The sequence below is a fragment of the Boleophthalmus pectinirostris genome, unplaced genomic scaffold (genome assembly GCF_026225935.1).
Source record: "Boleophthalmus pectinirostris isolate CB_2022bp ecotype Guang Dong unplaced genomic scaffold, ASM2622593v1 HiC_scaffold_18, whole genome shotgun sequence".
Classification (NCBI taxonomy): Eukaryota; Metazoa; Chordata; class Actinopteri; order Gobiiformes; family Gobiidae; genus Boleophthalmus; species Boleophthalmus pectinirostris.
Window position 1 is genome coordinate 22,491,665 of NW_026571133.1, and position 13,868 is coordinate 22,505,532.

The 13,868-nt window shown below is 38.6% G+C and overlaps 1 protein-coding gene across 1 annotated transcript in view; it reads right to left on the reverse strand.

Annotated features, from left to right (window-relative positions):
* ror2 (receptor tyrosine kinase-like orphan receptor 2) overlaps positions 1 to 13,868 on the reverse strand; it is a 30,812-nt gene that overhangs the window by 7,685 nt on the left and 9,259 nt on the right. The window contains 1 exon segment of the mRNA XM_020926373.2: positions 4,837 to 4,908. Coding sequence (XP_020782032.2) covers positions 4,837 to 4,908 — 72 coding nt within the window.

Below are 13,868 nucleotides of genomic sequence, written 5' to 3' on the forward strand. Positions count from 1 at the left end.
ATGAGGTATTGTAACATTAGGCTCACATGCCTTTGTTTAGCTTAGTTGAATTTGATGATGATAGTAATGATGATAACAATTACCATGTATTTTTGTAGATGAAATCTTTGGGAATCCAGGAACAATTTGTGTGAAAAAGTTACTGCTTTGATTTGTCATAGGTGCACACCAAGGAACATTAGAGTGATGAAACATTTTAGTTTTTGGTTACTTGTTCCATAAAACTATTTAATCCTGCCAGTTTGAAATGACTGCTCGTGCATTTGTATCATCAGCCTTTCTATTTTACACAAGCTCGTCTCCTTAAGTCATTTGTCAGTGTCTAATATTATAAACAACAGCTCTGGGATTCAAAAAGCCCCCAGGCTGTTTCCTAGACTTCACAGGTACATCCATTATTGCAGAGAGCTCAGTAAATGCTAAGTAAAAGTAGTAAATGTGTTATCCACAAGGAAGGAGACATTAATAAGAAGTGACGGTCCAAGGCCTGTCTGTAGCCGTATCTGTCTTGGGGAGAACAGAACACTAAGCAGACATTCATGTGGACATATTTCCTCCTCTCTCCACCACAGATTGTGTCTGCTTTGGAAAATGTGAAGATAGAGGATGTTTAGACTTTAGAATGAAACATATGCTTCTTTGTCAACCGTTGTGAATATGTATGATTAATTACCTTATGGAAGTATAGGGGAAATGTCGGCATGACTGTGTCTAAGGCTTTGGGTGGTCTTGTTCCCCTGTTTAAAATGTATAAATTTGAAGAGAGTCGTCTGGAGCTTGAGTTAACCATTTTAAACTCCACATGCAGTGGCTTGTTCACACGTCAGAGATGGACTGTGATGAACATGACTAAAAGCAAGTCACAAGAGTCAGAGACAGTGCCCTGAGTCATCTGGTGTGTTGAGCTATTAGCTCAGTGTTCTAATATAATTGGACATTTACTGCAGCATATTGTTCTGATCTATAACATGTATGATGTAAAGGTATATGAGCATTTATACATATATTCTGTATATAGAACCTTCCTTAAAATCAAGCCCACACAAAAGGTCAAGTAATGAGGTTTGTCACATGTATCTTAAAATAAATGATCTCTTAGTGTTACATTTTCTCGCAGATGATGCTGTACCCAAACATTGTGATGTCTCCCACATAATCTCAATGGCTCCAAAACTAATCGACTTCCAAGAACTGATTAAGGACCCAGGCTGCAGTGAGTGTTGCTGACAGGAGATGAAATGAGACTGGATAAATGGACTTAAGTAATGGAAAAAGAAAATCCACAAGCTCAGAAAGAAAAAAACAAACAAAGGTGAAAACAGAACAAATGTTAACAGGCCACTGTAGAGTGGCCTCTCATAGGAAAATACTCAGCCCTGTTTCCTATCTCAACTCAACCTAAGTCACTGGCTACTCACCAACTCTTAATTTGAACAATTCCTCTTTAAACAGAGTCAGACACAGACAAACAGTGAGTTTGTATTAAAAATTATACCTTCTTTCTGCTATTTTTCACCAAAAAGTTAATTAACAAAATGACATGTCACAGAGGTGTACTATTTCAGCATATATATTTGTTTACACCTGATTTAGACTACAGCTCATTTTAAAGCTAAGCAGGTTCTAAAAAGTTTTGAACGGACATCTGGCTTGAGGTGGAGCAATGTCTGATCGTTTTGACAAAAGAAATTTCAAGTATGGTTACTGCTAGCAGAGTGTATTACTGTATAAGGGCAATAGTTTGCATTTGAGTGAGTGTCTAATAAACACAGAGACAGCTGAGTACCCTGCTTTTAGTGCCGTCCTGAACCTCGGCCAAGTTTGTGAATTTATGTAATGGAAAATGAGCAATGTAATCCTGGTTAGTCTTCATCAGAGGGAAGTTACTGCACTGCCGGATACACAAAAAAGAGGTCACCACCATGGTCTGTAATTATCAGGTTTAACTTTGTGCATGTACTATAGCTCTGGGGAGGGGCTGCAACAAGCTAAACATATTGCCATTTATCCAGGCACAAACAAATCCCTTGACCTATTGAGGCCTGATTCATTTTTAAGGAGGGATTTACAAAGTTAAAGGTGCACTACACTATTTATTAAACCTACCCATCTTGCATTTATAACAAGTGTGTTTATTGCTCAAAAATCCCGAAAAACACATGTATTCTTATTGGAAGCGGGGCTGCTTCTCCACAGATCTGTCCTGTAACATGGATTGATCATGTCACCTTCTTGTCTTTATGGGAAATGATATGAAATATGGTATGATATGAAATGATGAAAGTTAAGTGACTCAGTGATGAACATTCAAGGCAAAGAAATAACACCTCCATCGAGACAGGCAAGTGGCAGACCTTTCTCCAGAAAAATTATATAGTGCACCTTTAAAACATAAACATATAACAGATATGACATGTAATTCTTATCAATCAAGTGTCTCCTTGTGCAAAGTAACACAAGCCAAAGACAGCATGCATCCTGGACCCACTTCCAGTGATCCACAGGGATGCATGGTCAAAAGCCAAACTACTTTGAGCTTAGTAAAAGACTTTTGTAAAGGCCCCACTGTCTCAGATATCAAGGCTGAAGTGCTTGATTGATTAGTACTATCCCCAGGAGATAGAGGTAATGAAAAGCAGCCTTCTCTCAAAGCTAGTGCTCTGGCACTGCTCCCAATGCATGCTCCGCTTTAAACCAATCGTGTATTTGTCCAAGAAATGAGAGAGGAAGAGGTGCAGGAGAATGACAGACAAAATAGTGGGGTCACGGTTAACAACTCTCCCCAAAATGGCTATCCTTTTGTCAATCATAGCTAAAATATGTGACATGGTTGTGGGGCAAAAACTGTGCGATGGTGTATTTAAATGCTGATGAGAAGTGACATGTGAGATATAAGGTGTGCAAAAGCTGCTGTGGGAAAATCAAAGCCACAAAACACACATGAGGTGAAGGTTAGAGACCGTGTGAAAAACACCAGTTGACTCCTCTGCTGGCTGTGAACACTGCTGTCTGTAGAGTAGTTTGAGGACTGTCTGCACAATGACACAGGTGCGAACACATCCTACACATAGAGAGGCAGGGACTCCTCCTAATAGAGTTGTACAGTATATTGCAATGTAATAAAATCAAATTGCCAATTATCAAATTGTAAAGGCTGCAAATATATAGCAAAATATCATGTCTTTTTAAGAAAATCCTTTAGATAAAACCTCTATATTTTTGGACAGGAAGGCAAGGCAAACCTGTCTGGTGCACTCCTGTCAGTGCCAAGTGCCAGCATGGTCTTCAGCTGGGAGCCATTCGTCACTGATTGGCCCCTATAATCTCCACAACATCTGAGGACGGTGGGGCAGAGGACAGGGACGCCCTGCCACCCCCTGAAGCAGGACTTAATTCCAAGGAAATCCTAGTGGGTTCTTTGTCCCCAGGCTTTGTCGTTTCTTCTCAGCTAGAGCCAGAATCTAGAGCATTTTCTGCCTCCAGGGCAAAATCTTTGGGAGTTTTCTGAAGTTTCACTGTTGTAAAAAATCTGAAATCTCTTATCTGAAAAATTTACAAATCCATGACATCCAACTTTAACTGGGTAGATTAACCAGATTGATGCTTTCCACCCATTAGCCCTATGCTCTGCTACTAGATTAGCATACCGCTCTCTTTTTTGATTGGAGTTCAACTTTTGATTTTATTTTTTAATAGAATGATTGTCGTGATTGGTAGTGATTTTCAATTATCCATGACTTAATCCATCCAGCTACATGGCATTACAAACCACTTTATTAGGACTGGCTCTAAACCTCTATTAGTATGGTAGTGTTTGTAGCTAGAAGGCTGTTTTGGATACAAAGGCAAACATTAAACTAGATTTAAATATTTATAAGATTTTAATATAAAATTTACATACTGAAACCTTGGCATATAGTAAACTAGTTTTGCTCATGACGAGACATACTGTTTACTGCTCTACAGTCAAAACTAAAACTCCTAAATTGTACCATTTCATTTCCTCAGCTGGTACTAAACAGACTCTGTTGCACCAGCGGTGAAGCTTCCCCTTCAATTATGGCATGATTGATGTTCAAGAGCTTGGAGAATGAACACCCACTGTGCTGTGTGCTGCTGAAACTCTACCTGACGTTATGATTGGAGGACAACTGACAACAGCTTACACATATATAACCATTATGGATCTTTAACAGCTGTATTTTGTAGGGAAACAGGGTATTTGTCCAGAGTAGTTTTCTGTCATAGATAAATATACGTTGCTGGCGCTGGTGAGTATTAGTGGTAACAGAACAGTGTCTGTGTGGGACCAAACCCAAATAAACAGAGCATGTTCGTGAAAACGCAGAAACGTGTGGCTCAGTGTGTGCTGCTGCTGTTGGGAAAAACAATGGGGCTTTCTGTGGCACCTACCTCAGGGGAGCTTTTGGACATACACATACATAATGAGGCTTATTTTAAATGACTGTTTGAGGGTATTTATACTGTCAAACATATTTTTTCTTATGGCTCCTAGTTGATAGATCTAATAAAAGATTACCTTATAGTTTGTACATTATTTTTATATAAATAAAGTTTAGGGCTGAGCTTTTTGAGCTGACTTTAAGGAGGTATGACATGTGATTCGCTAGCTAAAAGATAAAAGCATGTAGGCTCAGTCCAAAACTGACTCACACATATTCACTCATACACACATGCAAAGATACAATGAAATGCAGCTTGCTAAAGCATGTGGGGTTCAAGCATGATCTCATTTTAAGAATGTAATTACTGAGTGAACAACTTTCTGTTGACAAGTTATAGCATAAATGGAAATGGTTAATGATCAAGTGTTACCTTCAGCTGTAGGTGCTGCTCCACTCTGGGCCTCGGCCAAACCCTCAGGCTCCACTGACAGACCCAGATCAGCTGCAAAGACAGTCAGCAGTCAGTGAATGTAAATGTATGCAGGACACTGATAAAGTATTGAACTAACACATGAACAACATCCAATCCATGTACGTGTGCTTATGTGTGTATCCGTGACTGTGCTCTACATTGCTGTGAAGATCTTTGGGAGTCTTGAAAAACGCTATATAAGCAGAAGGTATTATTTTTATTATTATTATTACAAAAACCCCTATAAAGATTTTATAGACTTTTATTACACATTTATTGGAATACTATGATCTTTGAAATCTCTTTGGATACAATAATAATGCTCAATGCACATTCCTGTACTGTAGTTTATGAGGAGTAAGTGTAATAGATACTCTGACTGTTCTATTTGATTGGGGCTGGCTCTCCCTGAAAGCTAATCAGGACCAGGCGCTTGTCAATGGACACAACGTATGCATCGACTATTAGGTCGACTTGGCATAGGCTCCTGTCTTCTCTGTGGTACAGCCCATGTGCCCCACAGATGTGGGTGATGGAGGAAATTGGTGGTGCCAAAGATGTGAGTGAACAAAACCATATGACATTCCATGCAGTAGCCACACTTCCCTCTACGCGACTATACTTCTATATCACATGTTGATCATGCTCCAGTCCTGACCTGTCCAACATATCTCTCAGAAACATTACATAGTATTAGGCAGTATGCATGGCCAGTCTGTACTTTTAAACTGCCTAACACACAAAAGAATTAGAGAACACCATAGTTTTAGGTCTTCCATTTCCACTGGTACCATCTGTTATAAATCTGTGTGTAAAGCACCATTGAAAACTCAGGCCATAAAAGTAAGACAGTTGTATCTTTCAACATCCTAAAACATGTGCTGAAAAAGTGTCTTTATGAAGGGACTGTAGAAAATATAAATATAGGGCAACAATAGGTCTATCTGCTTTTAATGGTCAATCATACTGACCAATGATTATTAATTACTAAGACTGTTTTTGTATGGTCTGTACAAAGTATTTTTGTAACATTGTAACCAACTATGGCTAATTGGTTTCCAAAATTTCTGGTTCCCTTTTCAGGATTAAAACTACTGTGTACATTTTATTTTATAGTGCCAAAACAACTATGTTCTTGTATGTATCTTTGCTGAGGCACCAGTATTATCAAGGTATATGATTTTAGCCTCATATTCACTATTCGAATCTCAAAATCCAGCTCCTACTATGGTTGGTCCAATAATAAATTACTTTTGAATTACTGAACTTTTCTTATTTCTTAGCAAAACCATTTTATCATTACGCTAATAACCACATGTATTGACTACACGTTAAAACATTTCCTTTGCTTGGGAGTTCATATGCTGCCGCTTTAGCCCAGTCCAAACCAGTCATACTGCCTGCGTCACACTGAGCCAAGATTGATTATAACTATCCACAAACTTGCAAAATGAGGGATTGTTGGGATGCGTTTTGCTCCCTCGCTGAATGCAACTTCTGGTTCATGCATTCCAACTGGCTGCTGCCTGGGCCATGAAAGAGCCCATTGAGAGCTAAGAGGCCAAGCCATGGCTCCATCTACTGGGGTTTGGACTGAGGGCCTTCTGGCACACCTCAGCATGCTCCTTCCCTCTCCTGCTTAAATGTCTGAGAGTGTACAAGCATTTGTCTGGCTCGCACAACTCTACACATCACTGCAGTTTTCTCACACACCTTTCTGCCCCCAAATCTGAACTTTTTAAGGGTTCACCTTTTAGGTTAATCCACCTATCCATACAAAGAAGACAAAAATGGATGTAACGTGTCTGTAATCTAAAGCAACTGAGGAATAAGGGAGAATGACGTTGGCAAAAAGAAATCTCCATGGATAGAAGCGGACAACCACAGGGCAGACTGAAAACTAAACCAGAGCTGCCCCTTTCTCCAAAATGGTGAGTGGTTAATAGAGTGCCTTTAAATCCACAAGGAGCCATAATGTTTTTACTTGGACCAGCGCTGTGCTTAAGTTATAACATCAATGTTGCATGAGTTTGTTAGGCTGCGCGTTTTGAGAAGAGGGAAACTGGCGAAGTAAATTATGCATAGTGTTTTATGGACTTTCATTATTAGGGTATATTTATGTTCACTGAGTGGCTGCAAGTCAATGCCATGAAAGAATAGTCTTGTCCTCTCAGTTGTCATTAGACTGCAAGAGACATTCAACAGGAAAAGGTCAAAGTTCAGAACAAATTATTTACTGTTGTGAGAAAAGGCAGCTGCCATTGGGACATTTTTTTAAATATACAGTACAACAAGAAAATTGTGGTGAAAATAAATGTATGTATGGATGAATTTACTAAATAATGTGACCACATACTTATTTATGATTACTGTATTGAAAATGGAAATAAAACCAATTCAATTAGCTATTTTTGTTAATGTATCTAGCATCTCGTTTGCGAGATGCTAGATACATCTCAAGGGGTTTTCCTTATAAATAAATAAAACAAATAAAAGTTTTAGACAATCTTGTCTTTAGATATCTTGTCCCTGGGTTTCACCCATCTTATCTGCTCATCTGCTGCTTGCCTTGCTGCAGCTTACACAGCAGTACACTCTGATAGACATTGTGCTGGGATGGGGCCATGCATGATCGCTCAGGTTGAAAATGTCCAGTTCTGGTCAAGCTTTCTTTTTTCTAGAGATCCAGTTCAGATTCGCTCTGAGCTCTCTCTGTCCGTGCCACCAGTCAGTAGCTCATTTTTCTGCCCTGGGGTAAACACTGGCCCTCCACAATTTCAATGCTAGCAAGTTTCCTTTACACTAAGAAAGCTCATACAGAGATTCTTACATGTCCTTCTGCTGCTTCTTTGTGTAACTTTTTCTAGTGGAGGGCCTGCGACCTGCTTGTGCCATGAAGATGCTTTTGACTAGAATCTACCTACCTTCATGGAGACAAGCAGGTGTTGCAACCAGGCAAAGTTACTAATAAACATTTTTAATGCCATACTGTGGAGCCTTTGAGGCAAAGCAATAACATCTTCACACAGACAAGCAGGTAGTGGAACCCCCAATCTGAAAAATCACGCACCTTTAAGATATTCAGCACTCAGCACATAGACTATTTATTTATGTGAAATTTCCTTTCAGTCAGACTAAACAATATCTCAGCTCGGGCTTGGATAGAGCCACGACTCTCATACAATATCTTTGGATCTATTTTGTACCATCCATTAAAGGCTTTTATGGCATGTGTCCTTGCTATGTCCCACCACGAAGAGGCCCCAGCTATAGCCTGCTACAGGAGACGTTGGGCCGACTGTGTTCAGTTGGGAACACCTTTGGCTACTGTCTGCTTAGACACTGCCCGTCTTGACTTGGCTCCAGTTGAGAGGTGAAAACCAACTATCAATTATATTAATTGTCATAAATGAACAGTGACCAACTAAAAGTAAACTCAGAGTGCAGACAAAGACAAAACATTCCACCTTCCAGACCCAGTTAAGGTCCAATGTCTATATTTAAAGCTTATAGTTTCAGTTATATATTCTTACATGAACCTTACATTGCCAAAGGCTCACCACAAAATCAGTCTCCAGTACATATTATTTAGATTTCCCAGAGGGTTTACGATGTCACACATTTGTCGACAAAGTCGTCTGTAGCTCAATGAAAGCCGAATTTGTCCTTTATTAGTGACAGCTGCGTTCAGATATAGAACCTCAAACTCGCCAACAATGTGATCTGTCTCTAGTGAAAGTATTCATATTTGAGATGGTTTTGCTTTAGGTTTTCATCAAGAAGGTGGTGACAGGCAGTTTGCAAAGTGCTGTGTCCAACCACAATTTAATTAAGTTAAGCAGGGGGCCCTATTACAAAGACCAAATAGCAGTTTTGATCTTTACTCAGAGTAAGCCTTTGATACCAGTTTGAACAGGAATCACAGACGAACAGCAGCCGAATAACTGCCCTACCATAAACTAAATGACAGGCTAATTTTGAGCAGAAGCCCTTTAACCACCACCATGAGCTGGGGCGTCTGGTCAGTTGGGCTACTACGGGGACAGGGGAAAAATGAGAGCGGAAATCCTGAATTATTAGTCTCCCAAGCCAGTTAAGATGGAGATGGAAAGTCTGGATCTGATGTGAAGGAATGTGGTATTACTAAGTCGCCAGGCTGGACTCATCCAAAACTTACCTTGTATTTATTGTGAAAGGACCATGGCTCAGTTATAGCCTGCTGTAAAACAGAAGAGGGTCAATGTGCCGGGGGAAACAGCCTAAATCTACAGCAATTCAATGGGACCAACACAAATTACAGATAACCCAAAATGTGAAAGTTGAAATAGGGGTGAAAATCAGATCTAGTTCATTTTAAACAGTTTGCAGTGGTCCATGTTATTTTTCACTTTTCTAATGTAATCTTAGCATCCTAATTATTCACCAAATAACTTTATAAGCACTTTTCAGAGCTGTCAGAGATCAGAGCTGAGTTTTGCCATCAATAACTTGCTAACAATAACTAGCAAGCTAACAGCGCACCACCTGTTTTTTGGATAATAAAACAGTTTATAATTTGATGCAGATAATGATCTAATTTTGACACTAAGAACTACTACTTTACAGCCACTTGTGGAGTGCTAAAAAAATTTTTTTTATTTCTTGTCAGAAAAGTTTTTGTTCCTTTTGCAAAATGATCCAAAATCCAAACACTTACAGCTGCAAAATGGGGTTAAATTATATAAAAGAAAAATCTCCCACTATTATACTAATTTCAGAAACAGCTGTGCGATGTTTTCTAAAGAGGTTCTCAGATACATTCTTCTCTCTTCAAACAAATGGAGCATGTTACTAAGACTGACCAGTGATAGTGTGGCAAGTGACTGTCCCAAACCAGACAAATAGCTGTTGCGTCTGTTCATTCTATTTAGACTCCCAAATACACATACAATTCTGGACACTTTTCCTGTGCACAAAACAATGGCATTAGGATTAATTAGATTGGAAAATGCCTGCAGTAAAAAGTGCCAAGAGTTGAGTGGAATAAAAACAATAGGCACTTTGTGTCAAGTGATTTTGGCATTACACGTTTAAAACATCCACCAAATTTTCACCTTAGCTATAGGAGTGAGCTTGTCACTTTATTTTGTTACATTATATTACTTTACACATTTTAAAAAGCATATGTCAGGTTTTTATGATTGCATAATTTTGACTTTGATTTGGTGGGAATTGATTTTTTGTGATACTTTAAATATTATTTCAATAGAGTAAAAGTGTTTTCAAGAGGGGTTTTTGTCCAGTGTAGGGTCGCATCACAATTTCCAATCAGGAAGTAATATTTTAAACCTAAATCTTTTTTTTTTTTTAGCCATAACAATATAACAATATTAGCAATATAAGCAATCTTAACTGTATTTTTGTAAACTGAGTAGCCTAACCTGTCATATGCACTTTAAATTTCAAACAATTGTTATATAGTTGTTATATACAAATACATGTTGAAAATCAGAAATATTCATATGATCGTGAGGAGAATTAGGACAGCAGTAGTCGTGGTTACATTAAAAGTAGCTGAAACTAAGAAAACATTTTGAATCACATAATAATGATAATATAATGCTGCTTTACTAACTATGTGCCTGTCTATATATTGCAAATTTCATTATTAAATTGCACAATGCTTCATTTTACACAGGTGGAACTAAAACCAAAAGGCTGTGCCGGTATTCACAGCTGTACCCACTGATCGGAACTGGCACATACAGGTCTTTGTATCATTTGTATTGCACCATCTTCATCTCTATATACAATAATGTGGTGGTGAGATGGTAATGGTTCCCTACAGTGGAATTTCCCTGGCCTTAGCTGGTTCAGATATTATCTTTGCTGTGTAAGCCTCCATCTCCAAGGCAGCACTCGCCCGGTAACTCCATCCCCATGACTGAGTTAAAACAACAATGGCCAACTCATAAAAAACATAGCCACTTCCCTTCAAATATTTGACCATTTGGAGGCTCAAAGACAAGACAATAAATGTGAGGGGAAGGTTGTGATTGGTGGACACGCGGACTCATTTACATTTTACTAGCTCCCCACCCCAGCCCCTTCTCTCTCTCTCTCACTTTCCTTTTCTCTTGATGATCAGACAGTCCATGCATACCAACAGGTCTGAGGAAAGTTGTGAAAATGCTAAACCAAGCAGTGGCATCAACTCTTTATCTGTTTCCTTAAAGGTCACATCTTATACAAAATCTTCTAGCCACATTATAATGCTGTTACCACATTAAAAACATAGCTGGTGCTGTGTTTTGTTTCATTCACACATATTTACGTAAGACTTTATTATTAGTTTGACTAAACCTCTAAAGCTCAAAATGCACTGTTCCACATTGTGATGTCATGTGGTGGTACCTTTCAAGTTAACAACTACCTTTTGTTTTGTAGAGATTGGGAATTGCAGAGCTGAATAATTGTAGTGAAAGAGTACAGAGTTTAAAAGCACAGAGCTCTTCCTGTATTACCACAGGAATGAAACAAAACAAAAATCCAGGTATATTTTTGATGAGCAAACAACATTTTAACATAGATCAGAAAGTAACGTAATATGGGGCCTTTAACCCAGACATTTGAAGTAGCAAGCAGCAATAACATGTCATGTCACAATAATTACTATATTAAGTTATCACAAAAAAATGACAACTGGAACATTATTTTGGGGGCAAATTTTTTATTTTCTTAGCACTAGTGAGTGTAGTTTCAATATTATTGTTTATCATGATACAGTGCACCTTAACATGTGTACTGTGACAAGTCTGAGTTCGCTTTTATCAAAATGGACACAATTTTCTCTGTGCGGCTGGGCCTGTGATCTATGATTAAGAAAGCATCTGCTAGAGGAAGAGGGAGAGGCTATTAGCTTGACAAACCTGCTGTTAACATATTTCAACACAGAGCTATGGCCGACTGCTGAAGACTTTTAAAGGGGCTGACTCTCCTCAAGGGGAGTGCTGAGTAGGGCTGTACAATAAAAAAAAATCATTATCTTATCTTGATGCTATTTGCTATTTTGGCCATATTGTCAATTTATGATTCACTTATTTATTTCTATTTTAAATCAGCTTTTTCCTCAAAAAACAGACCCTTTTCACCCACATCTCTTGCACCACCATGCTTTGAGTGAGGGACAACTGAATTAAACACAGTCACAATCAAAGAAAGATAAAATAGTACAATATTCTCTATGTTATAATGTTGTCAAATCAAAAACATGCCCAGATTTGAATTTTGTTTCATTTGCACAAACCCCCCAGTTTTTTAATCTGAGTTCTTCTTTCAAACTAAAAACACACTATTGCACCTTGTGATGTTACGTGGTAATATAGGCGGTGCTCCACTGTGTTTTTAAACTGTATACACCTTCACTGGAGTCATTTGGATAATTTCAGACCTGGAATTGCCCATTTCTACAAAAAAAAAAAAAAAAAAAAAAAAAAGTGACATCATGACATTTCAAGAGCATTTTGAGCTTTGGAGACAGACCAATAATGCAGGATTACTCACACATGTGTGAATGAAACATAACATAACTACAGATACATTTTTGAGGAGGTAACAAAATTAAAACATGCCTTAAAGCTCACAAGAGTCAATTTTGCGTAATATAGGACCTTCAAGTGTGAACGCTCCAAATCCAAAGATGGCTAAATAGATTAAAAACCTGCATGAACAGAAATTGTGATCTAAGCTCTAGGCTCATTTCTTTATTGCCCACTCCTAAATCTGATGTGTCCCATGTGCTGCCTCCTCTGTCTCCATGTGGATTTCTGGGATATTCCAAAGGGTCTAATCTAAAGCTCCAGTTGGTGAGATAATAAAATAATCAATGATTAAACAGCCCAGTGCTCCTATTAGCATTAGGCACAGTCTGTTGAGCTCACAGCATGCTCAGCTGCCATTTTAACATTTATATATAAGTCTAAACAGGGAGGGATAAACCACCATTTGATAGTGATATGTAGGGCTGCTGTGCCAGTGATCACATTTTAATGAAATCGTGATCAAGGGGTTTGAGTAGGAGTTCAGATTTTGAATGAATTTGTGATTTTTGTTGCTAACTGGCAATGGCTAAATATTGTCTTTGTCATGAACATTCATATTAATAAAAGCCATATGTATTTGTTGTGGATTTGTTGTTAAAAAACATCATGTGGCTATAAAAATGATTCACTGAAGATTCACAACAGTTTTACATAGAGAAATGTATTTGTACAAATATAAGACCCTGTTATTGAATTTAACCTGAAAGGAAATAGCACATAGCATTTTCATGGAGACAAGCAGGTGGCCTCAACCAGAAAAGTTGCGTAGTGTATCTTGAAGAAACAAAATCTGTGAGTATTACATCAAAACATCAGTGGCGGAAAGGCCATGCTAATATGGTTACACAGGTAGGGAAGTATGCACTATAAAACAGGAGAACACATCCTGGGACACTTTAACAGGATAATTATGTGCAGACTGAGGAGAGCGGCCCGTAGCTCTGAGCACACTGTAGTCCAAACACACCATCACAAGCACATGTTTGAATCAGCACAGATTAAAAACACCGTCCTCTTCTTCTGGGAAATACAGCTGCAACCCCTCACAAAAACATTTCATATACTGCGGAGAGACAAAAGTGCAAAAGTAACCGCTGACCTCTGAAAGTTATGAAGGAGAATGTATCCAGTTCAAAAGGTGGTCCTAACCAAACAACTGATAAAAACAGCCAACACAAAGCCCTGGAGGTGGAGTGTTATGTCTGCCCCTCCATCGCTCTCTCATTCTTTCTCTCGCGCACTCTCTCTCTCTATCTCATTCTCTCTCGTTCTCTCTCTCTCCACACTGCACCATAAGGAGGTCTTAAGAGGAAACTTTTAATCTGGCACTTTTCCTGTCTTTTCCTTTAGGAGGATCATTTATGTTTCGGATAAGATGATACTTTTAAACAAACATACTCAGAACTAGGG